Genomic DNA, 18,254 nt, shown 5'->3' on the forward strand with positions numbered 1-18,254 from the left:
GAAACAGATGTTTTTAAAATATGAGTTTGTGGTGGTGCAGAAGGTGGTTACTGCTACTGTTACTTCTAGTAGTATAGTTTGGTGCTACTGCTTTTATTTGTGCTAAATTGCCATCCCTTTAACCCACCATTGCTTTGTACCATCAGTGCATGTGTGAACACAGTGAAAAAGTCAAGTCTTATTCTTATGACAGTAGCTTTGACTTCTTGGACCACAATTTGAAAACTGCTGCCCTAGTTTATAGGGTTGCCAGATGGGATGGAAGGGTAATTGCAGATTAGTACTCCCCTTATTTTATGTAATTTTAAGTAGTCAACCCGTGTAAGAGATTGATCTGCTGCCACTAATGGTAGCTGCCACTACTGTCTGCCTGAGCAAATAGTTGGCATCCCTGACTCTTGCACCTCTTGGAATTTAGGCTATTCAGGTAGGTATCATCACAAAATTTCCTCTTAAATTATGGTAAAATGTGAAGGGAGAGGAATAAAAAGGTGTTTATATTAATTTAACAAATGAATATATATGAAAAGTACATAAGGAAATTATGTATTTTTACTATGCAAGTACTGGTTGGATAGAACCTATGGTATGTACCTCTTAATTAACAAAAGGACCTGAGAATATTAGCTGAAAGGGAAAGAAAAAGAAATTAAGGCTTATTTTGTTATTTACTAGATAGAAGAGAATAAACTCCTAGTCCAGGTAAGCATTGTAGCTCGGATGTTAAGAGATTCATTCTGACCTCTTTTATTTATTTTCTTTTTTTCTCTCTCCCCACCCCTTATCCTCATTCTGACTTATCTTAAATGGGGCAGTAACACCTCCCTGGTTAGGTTTGTTCTGAGGGATACAGTCAAATGTAATAATGTTTTAAAATGCTGAGAATGGGACCTACCTCAGTTTTCAGCCAAGGTAGTTCATTTTAAAGGTTTTTATCAAAGATTTGGATTTTGTTTGGATCAAGGGAGTGAGATGGAATCAGGTTGGAGCTTCTGAGTCAGACTGATCAGGCATGATGCGTGCTTGTGAACAGAGACACTCACTACTCCTTAATTTTGTTAGCATTAGTGTCATGGTGCTTTGTGTTCAAGAATTGTAATGCTACATGGTATTACATTTTTTAAATCTCTTGCTTATAGGATCCAGTGGTCCCAATTTAAAGGCTATTTTATTTTCAAACTGGAGAAAGTGATGGATGATTTCAGAACTTCAGCTCCTGAACCAAGAGGTCCTCCCAACCCTAATGTCGAATATATTCCCTTTGATGAAATGAAGGAAAGAATACTGAAAATTGTCACTGGATTTAATGGGTATGCACTTAATACTATTTTAAAGATTTAATTTTTAGCAGAACGTTATAGATTTTTCTTTAAGGTTGTTGAGTCTTGTTTGGTAATTGATTACTCATTAGAGTAACTTCTATGTCTCTAGTGACATATAACACTTAATGATTTCTAGGTTACAAGTACTTGGAATATTCACAGCTTTTTCAAAAAAAACTTGAACCACCTTTATGGGTATCTGTGGCATTCCGACTTTAAATGGGCATAGTATGACAATAGAAACATTGATGTATTAGGAAATATTTTACTGTTTTTTCTTATCTGTTTTATATTTGATATTATAAGTTTTTATACTTTGTATAGAACCTGTGTATCACTGAGAGAAGTAACATTTCTTTAAAAATGAAAAATACCAATTTGTGAAAGTATTCTACTTAGTTTATATTAAGAAACTTTTTTGGAATTCCTTTCCCTCCCAAGAAGTAACCATTTTTAGCCCTTTGTAAAACATTAAAAACACCAAAAAGACACTCTGCATTAAAATAAAAGTGATTTCTAAAAAATGTTACTGTGTCTCATACTCTGTCATTTAAAAAAATTTTTTTTCCTTTTTTTATGATTTTGTATTCTTAGGGTTTCCTTTACTGAAGGGGAGGAAATATCCATGAAGTTGAATTGTTCAGTATTTAGTTTGGCATTAACAATTTGGTGTGTGCAATTGCAGTGCCAGATATAATGAGTTGTGGGTATGCTAACTGTGAATTTATATTTAGAGGTAGATTTTATTTGAAGGGGTTTCAGTTGTATTTTTAGGTAGTATATATGGCCTGATTCTTTTCTTCAGATACTTAATCACATGGGATTTGAAACAAGGTAATCCAATTAACTCTTTGTTACATATCATATTCCTGTGTTTTTAAGCCTAGAAATTTTGCTTAAAATATTAAATTCTTATGCTTTGCTTTGGGTCTGTTACTAAAAATACATTTTGGGGGAGAAATGATAGCTTTGTCTTTGAGGTCCACCAATTATAGTTACCCCTTGGGAGTCTGGGATGGGAAGGAGATTTATTTTTTTCTTTGTACCCCATTGTAACGTTGAAATTATTTAACCATATGCATATCTTTTCTTATTGATATTATTTAAAATTTTTTTTAGAAAAAGCGCATACCTGGAAGAAGTCACATGCTCTGTATTAGAAGTATATTGCATAAAATTTACTATTGAATTGTGTTCAAGATAAGAATACTTCTCTTGGATAGTTAGAAATAGCACATTTATGGGGTACTTAAAAAGTTCATGGAAAAATAGAATTAAAATGTAATACTGATCTCTTCATGAACTTTTTGAAGTACCCTCCTGTGTGTGTGTGTGCGTGTGTGTGTGTACATATATATATAACTAATACTTAGACATTGTAGTGACTCATCTTTTATTTCAATAATTATGGCTACCATTCAAAAATAAGAGCTAAGGTGAAACAGGTCAAATTATACTGCCACTTTGTGAATATTAAGCTTATTTACTTTTGGTTCTCAATTAGTGATAGGGAATACCGTTTTCAGTTCTTTCAAATTAAGTTGGAATAGATACAGATATGTAGGTTAAGTAAATCTAAACATTTTTAATTTCTCAGTCTCTAAAACTGATAACTCATCTACTTCAGAAGATGATTTGAACAGTTATTAAATACTTAAGCACACTTAAACATGATTGCTTTTAGAACGTTTTTCATCTTTGAAGCATAAGTATTTTGAACTTACATTACATATTTTAAATTTGATTTTTCAGAATGGCAATTTATGAATCATTTTCTCAGAGAGGCAGAATCTAACTCATAATCAGTGATTAAGATATTTTTATTTTTTGATTTACCCTTTTTTGTCTATATTAATGTGTTGAAGCAAATCTATAATCTTTCCATTTTGTTTTTGTGTTTTGAATATGTATAAATTGGTTTTTAACATATTTACTAAGGAGTAGCATTTTCTTCTTTTTCAACCAGTTTGAAGGTTTGTCCTTTCTAGTACACCCCTTTTCTCATTTGTGATAGGTCATCCTTTAAATTACAAAAGTGATATACTTCTAAAAAGAGCCCCAAATTTCATAGAAGTACATGAAAAAAAAAAAATGGAAGTAGAATCATGTTATAAGCTAATTTATTTTCCCTTTTAGAAAAACTTTGACTTCTTTTCTATATCAGTATATTTAAAGCTGTGTTTTTTGTGTATTTGAAAGGCTGCATTGTTTTCTATTATATGGACAGGTTATAATGTATTTGCCCCTGTTACCAGTGGTGGTGGGCGTTTATTTTTTGGCTATTATGAGCAATGCTTGTAATAGTGAGCATCCTTTACATTTATTCTTTTTTTGATTAATGTCATTTATTGAATACATGTATAGATTGATTGTTGCTTTTTTAATTCGTAGAAATATAATTGCTACGTAAAAGCATATGCACACTTAAAATTTTTTAATTTCTCAATACTGCAGAATCAGTCTCGTAAAATGTGTTCATTTATATTTCCATGTGTATTAAATATAGATATTGTAATTCTTTAGTGTTTGTGTATTTGTTTTTTTGATTGAAAGTGAAATGGAACATTATTATGTGCTTATTGCCTTTTTATATGAGTTGTCTTTTCATATCCTTTTTTTGTTTTCTTTTGCTCATTTTCTTATTGGTAAGTTTATTTTGTTATTGTTTTTAAGTTGTGAAGGCTCTATATTAAATGCTTCATAGTATTTTGCCATAAAAAGGATTACCCATTTTCTAAAAATACTTTAGAATATTGGCAGAATATAAATTTTCCCTCTTTGAAGTCGTAATTGTCTGTTCACTTGTTTGCTTGATTTCCTGAACTGTGAGCATATGGAGAGCCAGGGTAACTTTTTCCCAAACAAGGCCTAGAAGAGTGAGTGCCTGAATATAGTAGGTTCTCAGACAAGTGTGGAATGAGTGGATAGATGGATGGATGGATAGATGAATTCAAGAAGGGAGTGATGAATTCAAGAAAGGAATAAAAGCATGTTTATATCTGTATTTTGCTTAATGGGGCATGGAAGAATTCATAGTTGAATGGTCAAGTTCTTTTAGTTTTTTTAGTTATTTTCTTGTCCTTTTAAAATTACTTTTGTGGTTTTACTTATTTATTTTTGGTGGCTGGCCAGTATAGGGTAAAATTACTTTTGAACTTTAAAATTTTATGGGAACAGATGGATTATACCTACTCTTCAGAACTGAAGTTACAGTTTCTTAGGTGAGAACCACCAAAAATTAAAATAAACAAAAACTAAAAATTTTAACGGACTGGTCAGTTAAAAGATATTTGTTGCCATTTTATGCCCTCTGCTTGGGATTATAATGAAAAAGAGTGGATGAGTTTACTCAACCAGGGTCATTTATAAAAATCCTCTTCCTATCATAGACACCATGAATATAATTTAGAAATTGCTGGTAGCTAGGGCCGGCCCGTGGCTCACTCGGGAGAGTGCGGTGCTGATAACACCAAGGCCCCGGGTTCGGATCCCATATACGGATGGCCGGTTCGCTCACTGGCTGAGCGTGGTGCTGCCAACACCAAGTCAAGGGTTAAGATCCCCTTACCGGTCATCTTTTAAAAAAAAAAAAAAAGAAAAAAAGAAATTGCTGGTAGCTAATAGTTCATTCCTATTAAGGATACACAAAGAGGGATTTTGAGGGATAGAGAGGATGTAAGTTACATTCCTAGTAATTCAGAAAGATAGCTTTTTATGTTCTCTAAATTATTTGAAATGGAAGAATAATGAATATGAAAGTAACAAAGTCTTGCCCCTTCTTAGACGAAAATGTTAGATCTAAGATCCCTCTAAAATAGGCAGTAAGTCAGGGCTGGCCTGTGGCTCACTTGGTGGGAGAGTGTGGTGCTGATAACACCAAGGCCATGGGTTCAGATCCCTATATATAGGGATGGCTTGGTTAGTTCACTTGGGAGAGCGTGGTGCTAAGAAAACCAAGTCAAGGGTTAAGATCCCCTTACTGGTCATCGTTTAAAAAAAAAAAAAAAAAGGTGGTAAGTCTCAGTCATTGTGAGTAGTAGACTAAACTAGCATTGGTATATGTATTTATGAGGAGGTTGGGAAAAAGTGCACAACTGATTGATACCTAAAAATCTTTATATCATCTGTAAAGCAGGTACAGTCAGTCACTAGTGAGTACTGCTTAATTATCTTTTGGCATTCTGACTTTCTCATTTCTTCTCTAAAGTTATTTTAATATACCCCATACACCATATTTTGCTTGGTCCTGCAAATTTTCACATCATTCGTTTACATGTGTGTGCATACACATGCGTCTTTTGTAAGTTTCTGCACCTGAAAGGATGCCACTTTTTTTAAAAGGTCATCATATATGAGATTTTTATACTCTAAAATCTGAATTGAAGATATAACACATACCCCTTTTTTGATTTTGTATTATTTCCTTTACAGTTAGCTCTAGGTTGTTCAAGGACTGAGAGAATGGATCCTCAACTCTCTTGTTGCTTTGTTCTCTGACTCCCTTGACTCATTTTATTGTTTGCTGGATTTTCTGCTCCTCAATGGGTTGGGGAAAATAGCTTTTGCATTTTTGTTAATTATTTGTGTCAGTATGTGTTGAACATATCTTAGTTAAAATGTGCTTTTTCCTTTTTCTTTACTCCCTTTCTCTTATTAGCATGATTGTTATCTTTAGGTATTATTTAGTAGCCAGCCTTCCTTACTCTGTTCCTTGACCTTGCCTTTGTCCAGTGGTAATATGCGATGCTGTCTTTAGTAAAATTCTTAAAATTGAAAAGTAGGAACTTGCAGAAAGCTAATTAATTTTTTTCTTTATATTTGATGCAAGTTTGAAACAACACAACAATTCAGACTACCATAGATACTGCAAGAGATGATTGACTTGATTTAAAGCTTTGACAGTTGCTGTAGATTCATTTTGGGATGGGGAATGGTGCAGGCATTGGTTTACTTACAACATTTGGGTTCTTTAACATTATTGAAAGAGGCCAGTTCTTCATTTTCTTAATTTTTTATACTTATCATTTCATGACATTTTCAATAAATTTCAGAATTTCTGGCATTTGATTTGAGGTATAAAATATATGCATAGAATATTTATGTGTATATTGATAAAAATGTTAAAGCCTCAGTACAGAAAGAGCATATTCCTTTAAGTAAAAATAATATCACAGGATTCTGATGGTATTTTTGAATTGAGTAAACAAGACTATGGACCGATTCAGCCTTTGATTTGATAGCAGAGATATTTAAGTTAGTTTCCACTTAAATAGGTTTAGTTCAAGTCAGCCTTAAGTATTTCTGTTAACTAAGGCACAGCCATGTGGCTGTTTACAGTCAGAAAAGAAAAACACAGTAAAGACCACATCATCATGCATAAAACTAAAGTGAATGGCTATTTCGACATTTTTCTTAGTAGGATGACTGATTTTATGGTCATCTCTTTAGCTTTTTACGCTTTTTACTCTAATAGCCTCTGTGATATATTTTATGTTTGTATATCTTTTTCATGAGGAAAGTTGCTTGTATAACAAAGGTAAGGTAGTTGTCTGATTTTATCTTAGAATTTGAATGAAATATGCATATCTTTTTTTTTAAGTGCTTTCTTTTCAACTGAATACCTTGATATGTATTCAGAATATTTTTACATCTTAATGATGAAACATTTAATCAGATTAAGATAAATTTTAGTCAAACCATAATCTCAGGGTAAAATATAAGGTGGGACATTATTTCTTTAGGGTTTAGTCTTATTTAAAATTTATCTTTTTTAAAAAATAGCACTGAATTGCTGCTTTTAGATGTCTCTCTCCAATGTCCAGCAGCTTTCGTGGTATTTGAATTACCATAGCTTTAAGATATGATTTTTTAAAAAATGGTAAATGGAGACAGATTCTATGCAAATTAAGATATATAAGTAATGTGAAATGTGTAATCCTATTTAAATTGGGTCAGTTACTTTCCTTGGAATTAAAATGAATATTTTTAATGACAGAGTTATACTTTTGGTTTTGTTCTTCTGCAGTTGGACATTGGAGTGTTTGTACTTTCCCTCAGTCTCCATTAGATAGTAGTTGGGATCAGGATGATGATAGGAACTAATATTTATCAAACATTTTCTAAAATATTTCACTGTTAGGTGATTTATATATATAATATTTTGTTGTATTAAGTCCTCATGATAATCATATAAGATGGACAGTTTCAGAATCCCTGTTTTCCAGGCAAGAATAAGGAGTTAGAGAGGTAAATTCAACTTGGACAAGGTCTCCTACTGGGCTAGCCAGTTTTTTGTTTTTGTTTTTGAAACCATTCTACTTTATAATTTGTATATTAAAAGTGGACTGGTCAATAATTTTCCATAGTATTTCTGAGTAATACTATTTGATAGGAACTGCTTCTTTCAGATCGTTTACTTAATGTGTGGGGTTTTTGTTTTTTGAGTTTTGTTGAATTATGTGGGCATTTTTTAAAAATTTGAAATGCTAGCTAGTCATGTTAAATTTTGTCAGTTCCTTATATAATCTTAGTTTTTCATCTCATAGTATGGGCAAATAAGATATTGCAGTGTAAACTGAATGCATTTTAGTTTAAATAACCCCAAATATTTTCTCACAAAGTGATTTATTTTATTATACTCTTTTGCTAATGAACTTCCTTTACCCATCCCCCACCAAATTTAAAGATTCTGGTTCACATTTTTCACGGAGAATGAGTGGTATGCATGTTTAACACTCCTTCCATTTTTGATCTTTACTCTTCTTAGCATGTGTGTCTTAATTTACCTTTTTTTGGGGGGGGGGAGCCTTAATATTTTTGGGAGTTAGAATGAACTATTTTGTGTACTATGTCTAACGGAATAGTTAGAGAAAGCAAACCTTTCATATAGTCATATCAAATGCATTCATTTCGATTTGATTTATTCAGTTTACTCATCTGCCTCCTTTTAAAGACCTACTTCAAATTAAATGTTCCCAGGTATATGCTTTCTTTCCTGGCATACAGTTTATTCTATCTTCATAGTACTGTATATATACTTTTGTTAGCTTTATTATTGCAATTGTAATTATTTACATGTTGAGCAAACATGGGTATTTCTAGTTTATAGTTCTGTCTCATTTATGGAATAGGTTAAAAAGTACAAGCTGTATATAAAGAGATCTTTTAATGCCATTGCCAAAGTTCTCATATTAGTATTTCTGTTGAATACTTCTATTTACAAGACATGTGTGGTTGTGTTTTAGCCTGCTCATGTGAGGAACGGGAGTCTTGTATGACATTTTAGTGCCATCTATTGGATACTTGGTAAAATGACCTTAAAAGCTTTTGAAAGTGCCTAAGAGTATAAACTCATTTTGTCATAGGCTGTTATTGATAGCATTATTCCCCTCCGGCAGTATTCATATTCACCAACACACAATATTAATAATTTGCTATAGTTTTACTTACATTTCTAAAGAAAATTAGCCAAAACATGTAGTGTAAATGAAAACTTTAAAAATATTCATTTGTTAAAGCTGATTATAATTTAAGAGAAAATATTACGTTTTAATGTGGGAAAGAATTGGAAGAAAAGGCATAACTAGACAATATCTAAGTATTCGTCAGTTATCTACTGTTTGAATACCCAAATACTTGGTGCTATTTTGTATATTTTGAGTAATGTGTAAAACTGTGTTTTAATTACAGTATCACTGAGATGATTGATGAGGGAGGAGCATAGATGTGCCGTTCTATGTGTTTAAGGTTTGAGAACAGTGACCTCGAAGAGGGGCTAAGGTGGGATATACCAGTACGTTCTGAAATCCGTGATGATACTGCATTTCGGATATATATGTATGCAAATAAATTATATATTGAGCATAATGTATATGAAGATGTTGTGCCCCTTAAGAAGCTTTCGATCAAATATGAGAAAAGACAGACAATTGAGAAACTGATATGCAGTTTGGGAAATGCTTAAAAAATTTTTTTTAATGGAGTTACAGTTGTTTTGTATATTAGCTATAGGTTTTTAATTATGTGTTGTCTTTATAGGAATTAAAAAAAGACGTGTAAGCTTAATGTTTCATTATTAGTAACAGTGTGCTTTGTACTTCTCTTGTCCATTTTAAAAGATTCTTAGTTTTGGCAGTGCACTTCACACTGAGTGGATTTTCAAGAGCAAGGAGAAGGAGTATTCCTTCTCAGAAACCCAAAGGAATTTCATATAGCAGTCGTGATGGACATTGAAGAAGTTCAGGCAATCATTTCATCTTTTATTGTGTGCCCTGTCTTTTGGCAGAACAATAGTTTTGCTTTTAGGTTTGGATGCTAATTGAGAAAAGATTGATTCTTGGACTCTCAAATAACTAAAATTTTTGTTTTTATATGAATAACATTTACTTTAAATGTTTTCAAAATTTATAAGAACATCAGAATAGTATTGGAGATTAAAATATGAGAACCAAGTGTAATTTATCTAATTAGAAAATAAACAACTATGATTTTATTAAATATGTGTTGTACAGTGGAACTGACATGGGAATTGAAGTTAGAGAAACTGGGTTTGAGTCCTGGCATCATTGTTACTCAACCAGCTGCTTTACCTTGTGGGGGAGAATATTGTGTCAAACTGCCTATAAAAAATAAAGAACTTTGTGAACATTAACTATTAATTTGAGTTTTTGTAATTCTCCTCATGAGTAGAATAAATAAATTTGTATGGCAAACACTGACGTTCAAAGATTTATGTTTGCGGTACTTTTTGGCTGCATTTGTCATATGTAGTTCTCATAACTGCTGTTCAGTTTGTAATTCTGATGAATGCTATCTATGAGTTATATAAGCACAAAACTGTTTTTTATATTTATAAGGTGATTTTAGTTCTAACATGTCAGTTTTGTATTTGCTGTGATCAAGTGATAATTGAATTATGGTGAAAGTATTTGGTAAAGTTAACAATATGGTTTTTATCAAATTATCGAGTATATTTTTGCATATATTTTAAGTTTGATTAAACATGTAGGTTGTATATAAAATTGTAATAATGGAGCAGAACTGTATTAAGATACTTTTACATTGGAATCATTTGTCGTCTTCTATCCCGTAACAAAATCATTTGTAGTTTTGTTTAAACACTTTAAAGAAATCTTTGTGTGCAGAAGAATGCTTGAGGAAAAGTTTCTGTATTTAAATAAACTCTGACTTGATTATTTTTGTGTTGCCTCTCTTGTAAACTTAAAATGAATTAACAGGATTTAGAATATTATTTTTTTTCCAGTCAGTTTTGATGCTTTCTGTTAATTTAGATGTTCTTTTTCCTTGCTTTTTAAAGCAAGGAAGGGAGTTGTTTTTCTGTTAAGTAAAAAGACAGGTGTGTTTATTGTCTTGTCTATTTTAAATGACTCATCCATTCATTTCTCTATCGTAGCATTTTCTTTTGTAGAATAACACATGGCTGACTAGATAAAACTTTAATTAGTAAAAGAAAGAATTTTTCTAATTCTTCTGATAATTAATGACCTCAGATTATAAAATTATATTCTTTTGCAGTATCCCTTTTACTATTCAGCGACTATGTGAATTGCTAACAGATCCAAGGAGAAACTATACAGGAACAGACAAATTTCTCAGAGGAGTAGAAAAGGTATTTATTTTATAATTTGAATTATATTAAACCATGGCCTAATAGATTTTTAGAAACGAATGTTCAGTAAGATCTTTTTCAGGCACCCTTTCTTGAAATAGGTTTCCACCCTACCCTATCTTGAGTTTTTCCCAAATTGTATTCTGTGCTTCAGAGAGATATTTAATTAGGAGGGGGCAAAGGAGAGCTTGCAGTAATCATTTAGGTTTGGGAAAAGCAGCTTATTATTATCTCTTGGAAATTCATAGCATACATCAACACATTAAAGTTTCTGAGAAGTTCTACAGTTGGCATTTTAACTTTAATAGAGTAAAACTTGCAAACTTATTTATCATGGAATTCATTTTCTCAGTTCTGGAATTGAGAGATATACAACTTTGGAAACTTGCTGGTGCAAAGCATTTAAATTAGGTATGAGTAAAAAGATGCAAATCAGATTTAAGGATTAAAAAACTTCAAAGTATTTGTTTGATTTGTGTGGGGGGTGTGGGGGGTGTTAGTAATAAGAGAAGGGCATTCTGAACAGTGGAAATAATGTGATGAACACACATTAAGGTGTTTGAGGGAATGAAAAGTTAAGAAACTGACTTGTCTGGAGCAAAGAATGAAAATGAAGGAGCCCTGTGGGAATCAAGATTGGACCAGTGCGTTACTAATTCTCAATTAACCCTAAAACATAGTTCAATGTTCATTTTAAGGTTGTGACTCGATTTCAGTTTATTTTACTCTAGGAACAAGGATCCAAAACCATTACTTTAGTGATTTACAATAGTTCTTGGGGGCCTTATTGGATTAATATGTTTTGTTGAGCCTCTGTGCCCTCAACTGAATAAAATTCCCAAAGGGCAGGAAACTGAGATGGTTCATAAGTACTTATTTTTCAGCTTGGGGACTTTTAAAAATTACATTTTGGAGATCTTTTGATGAAGAGGCAATATGTCACAGTAGTCATATCAGGGGCCCTGCCTTCAAATCATGGCTGCAATGCTTCATAGTTGTGTGACCTTGGGCCAGTTACTTAACCTAAGTCTCAGTTTCTTCCTTTCTCAAATGTGGATAATGATAAGGCTGTGAGGGGAATTAAATGCAGAGCACTTAACTGGATCATAGTAAATTTTCAATGGATATTAACTTTTATTAGAGTTATTATTACCAGGAAAATTGTATTTCAAAAAAGGTTTGAATTTCTTCCTTGACTTCTGACTTCAAGGAAATGCTACACAGTATTGTATGATAACTACACAAGCAGCTCTGGATTAGGTATTGCTTTATAAAGAAAATCATTATACTTGGCTTAAGTATTTCAGTATCTAAACATTTTTGGGTGATTCCATCTAAAATAAGAGCAGCTCCAAAGTAACTAGATTAGGATTAAAAAAAAAAAAAAAAGACTAGCAAAAAATACATGGTTTAGTAGGATATTCTATTTTGGCCCTTTGTTATTATTTGTTTGTTGTTGTTTTATCAGCTTTCATTTTTAACAGTTTAATTTCCTTTATTAGCAAAATTGGAGTAAATCAAAACTTAACCCATCAGGGTGATTTTGAGAAATTAAAAACAAATGATTAAACTTTATGTTGTAGTATTTTTCCTCATATTAAGTAACCGTTTTTATTATTGCAGAATGTAATGGTTGTTAGCTGTGTTTATCCTTCTTCAGAGTAAGTATAGAGATTTTTTTCTATTTCTAGTATATTTAATTATTGTATTCTCATGATTATTTCTAATATGTAAATAGGTTTCATTTGTTTTAATTAAGCATGATAACATTTATAAATGCTTGTGAACCTACCACCCAGTCCCCCAAAGTAGAACAACTTTGTATTTTTGTAGTTAAGATATGTGGATTAAAGAGAATGTTAATTTACTGTAATTCTAATATTGTTTGATTTACGTATTGTCATGGCTTTCAAAGCCCTGAGATGCCTTCCTAGATGCCTTTCTGGGGGCATCTCTAGGGCATATCTCCTAAGTTTGGAAGAACTACTTCATGGCATTCCTCTGTATGATGGAAAAGTATTTCCAGTTGTTAAGATTTATATATAGCAAAGTAAGAGCTCAGTTTAGGGCATAGTTTATCAGCCTTGGCACAATTGATATTTTGGACCAGATAATTCTTTATTGTGGGTGTTATCCTGGGAATTACAGGAGGTTTAACAGTGTCCCTGACCTCTACCCACTGATGCCAGTAGTGTTCCCCCCTCCAAATATCTTCAGACATTGCCAGATGTCCCCTGGGGGTGCGAAGGGCAGGGAAAAGGGGTTGCCCCATTAACCTTTAACCTTTTACCATTGGTTTAAGGTTAAGCTGCCTCTGCTTTCATGGACAATAACAATAGTGAATTTGTTATTAGAACCCTCTCAGGAGCATACCTGTGTTGCTAACCTGACATAATCCCATAATATATTTCTTGGCAGAGAAACTGAAAAGATAATGATATATAAAAAAAGAGTTGCTTTCCATTACAAACTAAAATGTTTTGCTAATGAATGTGAGATATTTTGGAAAAAGAAGTGTAAAGTCAAGTCACGTTGACTGGTAACAGATTTTTTTCTTACAGTAGTATATGCTTACATTAATTTTCACAGTCTTTTTGTTTGGGTCTGTGACAGTGAGACCATACGGAAGATCTTTTCAACCCATTGATTCTCATCAAAAGTAAAGAATTAAACTATCTGTAACAGTGTGTATTTTCTTTTCTTATAGGAAAAACAATTCTAATAGTTTAAATCGAATGAATGGTGTTATGTTTCCTGGAAATTCACCAAGCTATACTGAGAGGTGAAATTATCAATTTTTAATAATCAAAGAGTTTTTGCATTTTCCTGATTTTGAGTAGCAGGCTTAATATTCTTTTTTTTTAATTGGGCATTTTATGGAGGATGTAGTATATACTGCAAATAATTAATTTGTTAAGGCATAGATCTGAAAATTAAAATTATAGCAAATACTTCTGTGATATGTTCATGGAAATATACCTTGGGAGGGATGGCTTTTAAACAAAAATGGAAAATGATGTTCATTTATCTTATTATAGGTCTAATATAAATGGACCTGGAACACCCAGGCCACTTAATCGACCAAAGGTTTCTTTGTCAGCCCCTATGACAACAAATGGTTTGCCTGAGAGCGCAGATAGCAAAGAGTCAAACTTACAGCAGAATGAAGAAAAAAATCACAGGTTTGTATGTGTCTTGTATTAAAAATCAAAAAATGTTTTCATTAAAAGTTAACATTTATTAATGGTTTCAGCACTCATTTACTGTCTACAATATACTGTTGTTAAGGAACAGAACAAAGTTTTAATGTGGTTATAGGGGCTGTGGCTTGTTTGCAGCTTTAGCACATGCTGAAGAAGGACATAGACTTAAAACTGGCTAATGTGGGGAGATTGTTTATATAGAGTCTTAAGAAAGTAAGTAGTCATGGTGCGTTTTATTTCTTGTTTTTGAAAGTTACTTGAAAAGAAAAAGTGTTTATAAATAAGTTGAAATTTTGTAAATAACTTCTCATTGTAGGTCATAAAAGGAAACCTTGTATTTACATCTTATTTCAAATGTTCTATATCATATTAAGGAAAGAAGACTAAATCAATGAGAGGACTTAAAGAGTATATCCATGTGGAAGATTTGTATTTATATTATAGGGGGATATTTAACTTACTAGAGAATTTCAAAGAAACGTCGCATAACTTGCTGATTATGTCCTAATGAGAAATATTTATTAAACAGTTTAGGTTGCCTTGAAATTATTCTCTTGTGTTTTACTTTGCTTAGATGTTATAATTTAACTTTGTCACTAAAATACAGTTTAAAAAATTATTAGACCTGAAAAATGAGAATGTAGAACATGAGGAAAACAATCTTATTAATGACACTTTAAAAAAAACATTTACAGTGACTCTTCAACATCTGAATCAGAAGTTTCCTCAGTGAGCCCTATAAAAAATAAACATCCAGATGAAGACTCTGTGGAAACTGAGGGGCATGAGGTAAAAAGACTCAGGTTTGACAAAGACAGTGAAGTCAGAGAGATGGCCAGTCAGACAACTTCCAGTGAAGTTTCTTCAGTTATGGTAGAAGAAACAGAAGCATCATCTTCATCTCAGGATAAAGACAAAGAAAGTAGTTGTACCACGCAGCACTGTGCAGAAGAGGATGAAGAAGAGGATGAAGAGGAAGAAGAAGGTATTTAGAGACCATCTGTAAAAGGGTGGAGTAAGGAGACCCTCACATTCTTGTACTTCATTTTTTTCATGAAAGAATTTAACGTAATGGAGCTCCTTATAATGCTGATGTTGGGCTTTTCTCCCACCTGTATGTAGTTGCTGCTGAGTTTCAGGGGATATGATTTGAACTGTAAAATATCAGAATTCATGAAACTTAACTGTGAAGGTATTTTAAAAATAGAGTTTAACTACAACAACATTTGCTTATTTTTAGAGTCTTTTATGACATCAAGAGAAATGATCCCAGAAAGAAAAAATCAAGAAAAAGAATCTGATGATGCCTTAACTGTGAATGAAGAGACTTCTGAGGAAAATAATCAGATGGAGGAATCTGATCTGTCTGAAGCTGAGAAAGATTTACATTCTGAAGGTAGTGAAAATACAGGCCCTGTAAGTAGTGGTTCTGACTGCTGTGAAACAGAGGAATTAGTAGGATCCAATTCCAGTAAAACTGGAGAGATTCTGTCAGAATCATCCATGGAAAATGACGATGAAGCCACAGTCACAGATGAACCAATGGAACAAGACTAACTATTTAGAAACATTTAGATGCAGTATTTTACATACAGTTCTGGTTTTAACACTGTATAAAACTTTTATGTAATAAAGTGGACCTTTAGTTTTACAAGAGAAGCAGGTTGTAAAATAAAGTACTTTATGGATAATTCCTGAAAGAGTTGTACACATAAGAACTGTGAATATCAGCTCCTCTGGGTCCTGCTTACCGCTGACTTTTTTTTGGTCTGGTCAAATCAGTGGTTTGTGTATAGATTTTTTTTTTTTTTAATTTAGAATTAAAGTTTTTAAACTGGAAGGTTATAATTATAATTTTGAAAACCTTTTTGAGATTATCACATTTAGTTTATATGTATGCAAGAAAGCTTTTTGTCTTTTCTCTGACAGCTCTAGCAGTTTCATATTTTGGTCATAGTTTCAACATTTTAACATGTGAATTATAGGGTTTCATGCTGGTTTCCAGATTTTATTGTTTGACTATGTACAATGGAACTTTAAGTCATATATACATATATATATATAAATATATTATTCTAAGGGGGGAAATGTTATATTTTTCTGTTTCTATAAGAGATGAATACAGTAGATACTTTTTCTATTGGTAATGATTGAGTTCTCCTCTTTCAGAAGACATTTTCTTTCTCTTCTGAGTAATTCAGATAAAATCTGGCCCTGTGAAACCCTGGAAATCTTAAGTCTGTTGAAATACCAGGTTAAACACATTCCAAGAGATCTGTTTAAACTAAAATTCTTTTGTATACTTCTGAGGTGCCTGAGAAAAAAGACTTCATTATTTATGAGAAAATGTGCTTTATCTTGGAAATTGTGTTCAAACATTAGCTTACTGTTTTGTAGAATGAATGCTTATGAAGCTGACATGAGACCATCTCAGAAGAACCGGGGCAGGTTCCTTGACCTTTTGCTTGCTTTTCTGAACATTGTGAATATTACACATTTCTTTCTAAATTATTCTAGAGTGTGAAAATGTCAATGGTATGAAACACCACAGTACTGGAAGAATTAATATATTACTTTAGTAATGTACCTGAGCTAAATGACTGAAGCTTTAGGGGTGCATAGAAACCACCATAATTTGTATGACATTTTGAAGTGAATTAAATATTTTTGAACATGCTTCTTTGACAGCCAGTGTTATATTTTTCAGATCAACACAAAGCACAATGATTACTCTAAACTCAATATTTTCAAGTTCACATATTTAAAGTCATGCAAGCTGCAACTTCCCTGTCAAAATTACTGGCTGCCAAATTTATACCTGTTTCTTCAGCTGTACCTTTTGATATTTAGAATTTTTAAATTTCTGTAAAGTAGATTTTGTAGAATGTAATGTGTTCACTGCCTTTGTGAAGCGGTATATAATTGTATAATTTCTGTGTGTAAACTGAATGCTTGGGCTTTCAATACAGTATTCATATAAAGCAATAAATATTAATGTTATGAAATATTCGAGTACATTTTTATCAAAATATAAAAGAATCCCTTTTTTAGTTACAGATACCTGAAGTACACAGATGAACTTATAAAACTGATGCAAACAATTTCTGACACTGTATCAATATGCTTTCGGGTGATTTGGGGGGCAACCACGAGTTTCGCATTTTGACTACTTAAATTGCTATGACTAAAATACCAAAATGATTTGGATTCCTTTATGTTTGTAGGGTAATATACTACTGACTGACTTGACTGTCAGGTTCACAGCAGCTAGATGATGTATTTATGAATGTGTCTCATAATTGAAATAAAAACTGAATATTTACTGTACCCATGAGGGGAGAAAAATCAAACATTGTAAATTTTTAAAAATTTTTTTGCAAAATGTTAAAATGAAGCAAATTTTAAATGTGACATTCATTTATAGTGACCTATTACTTTATTTTGTTGAGGGATATTTTGCCAATAAGAGCAGATTTTAAACATTTTAAGTTTAGAAATTTTGAAATTTTCTTTAGAATATTTATGAAATTATTGTCAATAAACCTCTTCTTCAAGATCCTGTGACCTTTTGATATTTTTAATTTTAGTTGTAGTGCCATGGACCATTTGTAAACAAATCAGTTTACTTTTGTTGCTTATAAGTTGAAGATTTAGCATCATGACTTTGAGGTCTGTGGTTTTATTTGTAAACTTGCAATTGCTATTTTTGCAAGGGCAAATGTATTTCTTTATTAAATAAAGTACAATAATGGTGAATGTACCAAAATGACATCACTTAAAACTCTGTGAGAGATCTGCATTTTAATCTATAGTTTAATAGTTTTAATATTTATTAGATATTCATATGTTGATCATAGATCAAACTTGTTGCTGTTTATACAGATAATTGTAGAATGCTCATGGAATATCTTCTTTAGGATAGATGGAATACTTCTGTAGTTAAATTGGGAAACCTTGTTCAGCTGGTTTTAAATATTGAAGGCCATTTGGAAGTAAATTTCCACAAGTATACATAGGTGCACTTAACAACTGGTTTTGCTTAATGAAAATGTCAGTTCTAATAGTAACTGATTCATTTGTGAATTTTTAAAAGGCTAATTT

The 18,254-nt window shown here is 32.0% G+C and overlaps 1 protein-coding gene across 3 annotated transcripts in view; it reads left to right on the top strand.

The window, feature by feature from the left end:
• Positions 1–17,709, top strand: part of PPP4R2 (protein phosphatase 4 regulatory subunit 2) — a 57,830-nt gene extending 40,121 nt beyond the window's left edge. Inside the window, exons 3-9 of one of the 3 annotated variants that reach the window (XM_063114832.1) lie at positions 1,140–1,310; positions 10,857–10,950; positions 12,574–12,611; positions 13,658–13,732; positions 13,989–14,132; positions 14,849–15,138; positions 15,394–17,709. In XM_063114832.1, coding sequence (XP_062970902.1) covers positions 1,140–1,310; positions 10,857–10,950; positions 12,574–12,611; positions 13,658–13,732; positions 13,989–14,132; positions 14,849–15,138; positions 15,394–15,710 — 1,129 coding nt within the window. In that variant the 3' untranslated portion in view covers positions 15,711–17,709. The remainder of the gene's footprint in view (positions 1–1,139; positions 1,311–10,856; positions 10,951–12,573; positions 12,612–13,657; positions 13,733–13,988; positions 14,133–14,848; positions 15,139–15,393) is intronic. The other 2 variants (XM_063114830.1, XM_063114831.1) reach the window with 2 other exon arrangements.
• The last annotated feature ends 545 nt before the right edge of the window (positions 17,710–18,254 follow it).

Source organism: Cynocephalus volans, chromosome 11, assembly GCF_027409185.1.
Source record: "Cynocephalus volans isolate mCynVol1 chromosome 11, mCynVol1.pri, whole genome shotgun sequence".
Classification (NCBI taxonomy): domain Eukaryota; kingdom Metazoa; phylum Chordata; class Mammalia; order Dermoptera; family Cynocephalidae; genus Cynocephalus; species Cynocephalus volans.